Below are 8104 nucleotides of genomic sequence, written 5' to 3'. Positions count from 1 at the left end.
AACAGGCCCTAATACGCCATACGCAACTTGTTTGGTTGCCTGCATCCCTAGTCCCTGCATTAGGTAATACCCAAGTGCACTTTGTTTGGTTGGCTGCATTGGCCCTAGCGGCACATGAACACGGTGTTTGGTTGCATACGGCGTACATGTTGTGCTTACCTTGTACCCTAGTTGGCGAGCTTACCCACAACTAGCACACCAACGCCACAACACAGCAATGGTGACGAACTGGGCGAAGATGATGAAGTTCTTCAGCTTCAAGCCGAACTGACGATCCACCTTAGCAGCTTCCACTTTGACAGCTCCAACCTTGGCACTATCGACACTGCTGCCTCCGTGCTTTCGCACCCAGGTGGAGTAAGCTTGTTCTGCTGCCTGCCTAGTCTTGAACCCTCTATAGTTGCTGTTGCTATACGATGCCACTTGTGCATTGGCTTCTTCCCATGAATTATAAACCCCTGGAACCTCATCGATGAACACGGCATACCACTTGCCCTAGCAATGCACAAGATCAAGAGTTGAAGCAACAAATCAATGAAGCACAAGGAGCAAGCAAAGTAGCACACAAACAACAATGGAGCAGAAGAGAAGTAAAGCATGCATGATCATACGGCATAGCAAGTTCAACCTAGCACTACCTTGGTGTTAACCTACCACCACATCCAAAAGAGGGTGTCGTCCTACCACCGCAAGTTCACCATCAGCGTGAGGGGTTAGTATATACCACCTCACCAAAATATACAGACCAACAAATAGTTTTTGAGCCCTAGCTACACAAAATGTACGTCGTCATCGTCGTCGTCGTCGCCACCGCCATCGCCGTCGGGGATCATGCACGCTCACAGGCAGCACTACTCTAGTAGGAGTGCTTGCCCAGCCAGCTCATGAGCGACTGCACCCTGTGAGCGTCGGCCATGGCAACGAACCCAACACCCTGGGCCTTGTTGTCAAGCAGGTGGCTGAGAGCTGCCATGAGAGCCTCGTCGCTGAATCCACCCTGGGTCATGACACCGCCATACAGGTCAGGGTGGACGTCGAGGGGCTTGCACTCCCTGATGGCTGTTGCCACCTCCTTCACCGCCTCAGTCATGCTGCAAAAGACATTGATCTCCTCCTCCATCAGGCCTCCTCTCTTCCTCTTCCTATCATGGTTGGGGTCAAATGGCTTGTCGAGGGGCTTCGCAGCGGGCTTGTCAGGGCCATCAAGGACCTCCACTCCGGTGTCCCAGGGAAGTCTGGCATGGGAGAACCAAGAGGCTCACCCGAGCCCATGGCATGCTTCCCAGTTGCCAGCCCAAAGGAGAAGATGTGCTGCATCTGGTTGTAGTTCTGGATGGGTGTGTTGAGGAACTCAGCGTCCCTTGGGTGGTCCTAAGAATGAAACACATTTGTTGTTAGTTGCGATTAGGAGTAGGCAATGGTGGACAGTATGAAAAGGAAGAGGGCGGTGAGCTAACCGCGACATGGCCGGCGTAGTGCTCTGCCTCCAAAACTATGGAGCAAGTGTTCTCATCCCATGAGGCGCCGCTAAGGTCTCTCAGCTGGACACTTGGATCCATCGACTTCTCCACTTCCTCAGGTGGTTGTACACCTGGGTGGCAGACAGCTCTTGCCCACAGAACTCGAACACCTGCTTCGCAACGGTGTTCAAGTGCACCTCCTTGAAGCCCTTGTCAGTCCTAACTCCACTAGAGATGAGCTCACACATCTTGTTCAGCACGAACGTGGACATGAACGGCTGCCACTTCATGTTGTTGGACCTACCATCCTTCTTTGCCTTTGCTTCTGCTAGCTTGATTGCAGCGGCGGCAGCAGCAGCAGCAGGAGTTGGCTCAACGAGCACTACTGGCACATAGAGGGAACCAGACTCGAACACCTCTGAATCAGGTGCCATCTGGGACATAGGCTGCGAGTCCTCGACAAACGATGGAGTAAACTGGCTGTCAGACACGACAATGGCCTGACTAAGTTCTTGCGTATGCGTGGTCATGTCCTACAATCGTAGCACGCATTGACAGTGAACATAGCACACAACATACCGGACAATCCATGAAGGCAGGAGCATACATGTACATTCTTCATCACTATCATAGCAAGCACATGGTTCATCACTATCATACTAAGCATACCAGACAATCTATGAGCAGAAACATACATCTACAACAAACAACATGCTACAAATGGACCACCAATAGCTACAAATCACAGATCTAAGCATGATTCAACACAAGCACAATGTTCAACTTCAAACTCTACTACTAATCTAGCCTACCACATGCTTGAACATCTAGCCCTACCACAAATTGCAACCGCAGCATAGCAACCAACCATATCAGCTCACAGATCAGACCACTAATCAACCATGCATCTAGATCAAACCCTAGCTGCAGCTCAGATCTAGCTAGAAGCAACAGAGAGAAAGGGGGATTGAACTCACAGAGGCCATGGCTGCAGCTTGAGGACGAGGGGGGATGGTGGTGGAAGATGAACCCCGGCCGGTGAAGGAGCTCTGGCGCCGTGGACCGCCGGCCGATGAACATGCGCCGCTTACCTGCTCGTCGGTGCCGATGCGCGTCGGCAGGAAGGTGCGAACGGAGGAAGAATGGTGGCGGGAGTTGGGGCGGTGAGGGAGGGGCTAAATAGGGGGTGGAGCGGCATGAGGTGAGCCGGAATCCTCCTGCCGATTTTTCGGCGACGCGGGCGAGCTCGCGCCATCTCCCCTGCTCGCATGAGGGGAGAAGCGCGTCGCCCTCCCCTGCCTCGCCCGAGCCAGGCTCGCGAGCTACTGCCGAATCGTGCGTTTCCCCTGGGCCTGGCCTGCAGGTGCTTTAAGTTTCGTGCGATGCGGGCCGCACAATGAATGCAGGAAACCAAACGAGCCAAATTCTTCCCGCTCGGGCCAGGCTGGGCCTCATGCGGGCAACCAAACACGCCCATAAGAAACGGCCCAACCCAGACGCATCTTGTGTGTGTTATATAGGATTACCCACCTCTCCTCCTCGATCACCCTCAGGCTCCTCTCCGCCGCCGTCACTGCCACCCACTCCACTCCTCCTGCTCCAGTCCAGAGCGCCGCCCATGGCGGAGGCCACAAGTGCAGTAGGAGCGACGCCTCTCCTCCCTGGCTTCCCTGATGACATCGCCGTCTGGGAGATCCTCGTCCGCCTGCCCCCCAAGTCCATCGTCCGCTGCCGTGCCGTCTGCCCCGCCTGGCACCGTGCCACCTCCGACGGCGACTTCCTCCTCGCCCACCACGCCCGTCAGCCCGCCCTCCCCATCCTCTACGGTCACAGTGGTGATGGCTCATCCATAGACATCATCCCCTACGACCATCAGGCAGCCGATGAGCTCCGGTCAGTTGCCCGACTTGATGGCGCCCCCGCCCCCGGCATCTTTCTGCAGGCCTGTTGTGACGGCCTCCTCATCTTGGGCACATGGAATAAGACGGATGAAGGCTAGGCTATGAGGGCCTCTATCTGCAACCCCATCACTCGTCAATATGCTCCCCTGCACCATCTTGATGGCTTTAGCTTCTTGGGGATGTATCCACACAGCCCTACCGACGAGTACCGACTATTGCTGCACCTGGCCCCGAGGTTCAAGGATGATGCTCAAAGTGGCTCCTACGTTTTCACATTAGGCTCTGACCAACCGCCGAGGCACGTAGGGTGCCCTGATGCCAAGGAACTGCTGCATTCCCCCAGATCTGTCCTTTGCCATGGTAGCCTGCATTGGCACACAGAGCGGCTGATAATGGTATTTGACACCATCTCAGAGTCGTTCCAGCAGATGCGCTCCCCAATTGTTCCTGACCATGTCATTGGCGACCTGTTTGAGATGAGTGACATGCTTGGCATGTTCAGTCTTAATGCCGAAGAGACAATTGTTGATATCTGGGTGATGCTGGACTATGAGAGCCAAGTTTGGGCCTCCAAAGGCCGGGTTGAGTTGCCGCTTTCAGGGATTAGGTTGCAATTAGAAAAGTTTGGCACTTGGTTGGATCTGGTGACCGCATCTTGGAACGGTGACGACGTGCTCATGCTGGTCAAATTTGAAGACGACTCGCTACTTCAGATTGACATTGATGGCAAGTTGGTTGCTAGTCTCCATCGCCGATTCCTCTGTCCTACTCGACTTCGCCTCAAACAGTCTCTAGTTTCACATACCTTCTTTCCGACACTAGAGGGTTATGTTGTGAATGCTTCACCTTTCGTTTGACCAGACGATTATGTTGTCAATATTTAGCCTTTCAACTGGGGGCAGCTGAGAGAGGTGGTGCTTCATATCGGCCTAGGTCTCCGTATCCATGTGAGCTGCAGTATGTATTAACTGGACACTCTATAAGCCCACTAGTATTCCTTGTTGATGTATAAAAAGTTATGATCAAGAAGCTCTGGTTGTTATGGTGTTACCTGTTTGCTTTATATTTCTTTGAATATCCTTTTGGGCCGAAGTGGCTGATGTGAGTGTTGATGATAAATTACAAATCAATTGGACCATGGTCTGAAATGTTTTTCAATTTATCTGACCCATGTCTATGTTTTCATTAACTGAAGGATGGACTTCTTTCCCCCCCTTTATATAGTGGTCTTCTTACCTTCTTAGTACTAAATACTACTCCCTCCGTCCCATAATATAAGAGCGTTTTTAACACTACACTAGTGTCAAAAACGATCTTATATTGTGGGACGGAGGGAGTAGTAAGCAATTCTACATGCCTCGTCTATGTTTTTGTTGTCCTATCTGTTTATCAGTGTCTTCTTTTATAGGGATTACCTGCTTGTCTTCTTAATACTGAACTTTGGAAAATATGCATGTGTTCCTTGTTCCTTCTTTTTGTAGCTTATGATGATTTGATGCATATTATCATCTTATTGACCAGTAGCAGTACCTGAACTTATACAAAAGCTGTAAGCCCTACATTAATTTCTCAATGGATTCTGTTGCAACTCATTCTTGTTCGCTGCATCTGGTTAGGCATCGAAACATACTGTTATAGTTTTGTCTTTGTGTTGCATCGTTTGGAATCACTTTAGGTGATGCGTTCCAAGGAAGTATCTATGCTTCTTGCTATGTTCAATCAGTTGATAGAAGATATGTTATAATGTGCAGGCTTAGATCCAAAACTGTGAAGTGGTTTTCGCCAGCTTTTGAAATAGTTGCCAAACGATCTGCCTCGTGTCTTTGTTTGTCTTTAAACTGAAGAATTGTCTTGATTTTTTATCAAGGTTTTCTTTATTGCAGATCATCCAGTGGTTTCTCTTAATACTAAATATTCAGCCAATATACCACCGGTTACCTGTTTGTAGTATCTGGTGATACATTTAGGGCAGATTATCCTCTTTGTTGGGTAGCAACTCGAACCTTGATTTCCGGAAGAGCTTGGAGTGCTGCTTGTTTAAATGCATGATTGCATCATAGCCAACTCAGTGAAATGTTCTGTTGCAATTCATTCTTCGTGTATCCGGTGCGTCTGGTTAGGTATTCTGATGTTTTGTTATAATTCTGCATGTGCTGTTCAGCTGTTGCATTGTTTCAGATCATCTCTACCATTGTCAGGCTCAGGTCCCGGATTGTTTTCTCCTTGAGACATTGTAAGTGTTCATTTTCTCTTTATAACCGGCGCAAGGCCATATCCGGTACCACTGGTAGAATTTAGGTTGTCTCAAGCATGACCTCGCTGGCTTTAGTGCCCTTGGCTTATGGATTAGAAAGAAAGCTATACGTAAATAAGGCCATTATATTTAGTAGCTGCAGCTGGAGTGTGGTTGAAGCTGAAAGTAAGTTAAGAAAAGCATATGAACAACAGGGGAAATACAATTTGGATAAACATAGAAAAAAAATGGTGGAAAATTTATAGATTGAAAAGAGAAAGAAAAGATACTAGCATTAGTTTTGAGGGATGTTTAGCAGTACTTCCTGGGATGATCCTAGCTAGCAGCACTTCTGTTTCAGGTTGCCTAAGGGAAATATAATAAGCCATGCTTATTTAGTGTATATGCAGAAAACGTTATCTGCTTCTCACTGAAACTGGGAAGACGCTGAACATCCAGCACAAAATCAATAGTTGCTATATTGACAAAATATAAAACTCGTAATATTTAAATCTGTCACCTCCACAGAAATAGATGCAAGCCCAGCCAGTTTCCATTGCGGAGGCCTCGATCCTAGTCAACTTCAGCCCAAGCAATCTCTAGTTGACATTCCTTCTTTCTGACACTAGAGTTATGTCGTGAATGTTCATCCTTTCATGTCAAAGATGTTGAGTGTGTCGGTGCTTCTTAAAGGTCTAAATGTTTGTATCCTCGTGAGCTACCCTATGTGAATTTTATCCACTAGCTTCTTTGTTGATGCATATAAAAATATGACCAAGAAGCTGTCACTGTTATGTGGTTGCATGGAAAAAATAATGCTTGCTTTGATACTCTTTCAGGTTGAAGAGAGTATCTGTATGTGTTGCCAAATTATGGTGCACATTTGAACTTGTGGCAACTGACCTGTCTCATTCTCCTTATTCAATGAAAATGGCAAATCTTTTGCCTCGTTTCAAAAAAAAAAACTGACCTGTCTCATATCTCCATTTTCTAAAGGAAGAATTGACTTCGCTGTCTTAGTTTGGAGAAGGGATCAGCCTAATGCTCCATCTATTGTGCCTGCTGCTATCTTTTGTCTATGTGAGATTCTTCTACCCTCGTAATACTTATTAGCAATGAAATCCGGTGCTTATATTTTGCAGAAAATGTTTGGCTTGCTCACTTCTAAATTCTGTTCCTGCGACTGAATCTTTGAACATACACTCTGCCTTGTTCTCTGTTGGTTTTGTAATTTTGCAGTTGTCTCGTTCTATGCAAGAAACAGGGTATATTATTCGCTTACCACTAGCCCGTGGAGCTGCTGCATGTTGTGGCTGGGCTTGGAACAGGGTATGAGTACACTGTTTCATCTTTCTTTTTCGTAATACTCGTTGGCGTCTATGCGTCATCCATTGTACTGATTGCTCTTTTAATTTGTCCCGCATTGGATTTATGGAGAATTTGTAGTGCAAAATGCTATTAATAAGAGCTTAAGTAGTGCTTTGCATCTAAAAATCTGTGACACAAATTGTAGTTGCTGTTGCTCGGTTAGTTAGTTGCCAGTTTCCATCGGAAAGTACTCAATAATCTCGACTTTGCCTCAAACAAACTTTAGTTTCACATACCTTCTTTCCGACACTAGAGTGTTATGTTGTGAATGCTTCACCTTTCATCTAATCTAATAACTGTTGAGTGAGGTGGCGCTTCTGAATGACTTGACTGCCAGTATCCTCATGAGCATGAAGGGTGCGTTTGGATTGCGCCTGCAGCAACCCTGCCAACCGAGGGCGTGCCAAAATTTTGGCGGACGAAACGGCCGCCAGCGCCTCGCCAAATAATTGGCTGTAAAATAAACGGGAAGGACCGACGGGTCTGGGGCGAGCCAAATTATTGAATCTCAACCAAACGCAAGCATCGCTCTGGTCAACTACCAAAAAATTGGTCGGGCGCGTCAGGGCTCTATACCAAACAGACCCGAAGTTTGAGCCTGCAGACTTCTCTGTCGATGCATATCAAGTTGTGGTCAAGAAGCGCTCTCCTGTTATTTGGTTGCGTGAAATCTATGCTTGTTTTGATACCTAAATTACCAAGTCACTTTGGTGTGTTTGAAAGATGTGTCAACTAGTCTGCCTCATGTGTCAATATTATTGAACTAGAGCATTATTTTGCTATTTTATCTTCTTACTACTATCTTCTGTAGTAAGCAATCTATTTGCTCATGTGTCTATTTCTTGACCTGAAAATTTGACTTTGCCGTTTTATCTATGTCTTGTTTTTATTATTAGTGAATATCTAGTGCTATTCTCAATGCTGAGCAGTCATTCTGTAGCAACCTACACGAGTTTCCTCTCAATTCGGTCACTTACTATTTTCACGTGATTGTTAGAAGTGCCTGGAGCACTATAATTGAATGGAATGACATCATTATGGCCCACTTCTCAGTTTTCAGTAAAATGGTCTGCTGCAACTCATTCCATCTACAGTAACTTGGTGCAGAAATCATCTGCTGTAATTACTTTTTTTGTTGCATT

General features: G+C 47.1%; 1 protein-coding gene across 1 annotated transcript; it reads left to right on the top strand.

The window, feature by feature from the left end:
• The first annotated feature begins 3078 nt into the window (after positions 1–3078).
• Positions 3079–3459, top strand: LOC141020723 (F-box protein At5g49610-like). The gene has a single exon (XM_073495660.1). It carries the CDS (start codon positions 3079–3081, stop codon positions 3457–3459), a length of 381 nt encoding a protein of 126 aa, XP_073351761.1.
• Positions 3460–8104: the final 4645 nt, after the last annotated feature.

This window comes from Aegilops tauschii, chromosome 3 (genome assembly GCF_002575655.3).
Source record: "Aegilops tauschii subsp. strangulata cultivar AL8/78 chromosome 3, Aet v6.0, whole genome shotgun sequence".
Classification (NCBI taxonomy): domain Eukaryota; kingdom Viridiplantae; phylum Streptophyta; class Magnoliopsida; order Poales; family Poaceae; genus Aegilops; species Aegilops tauschii.
This window is presented reverse-complemented; position numbering and strand designations above follow the sequence as displayed.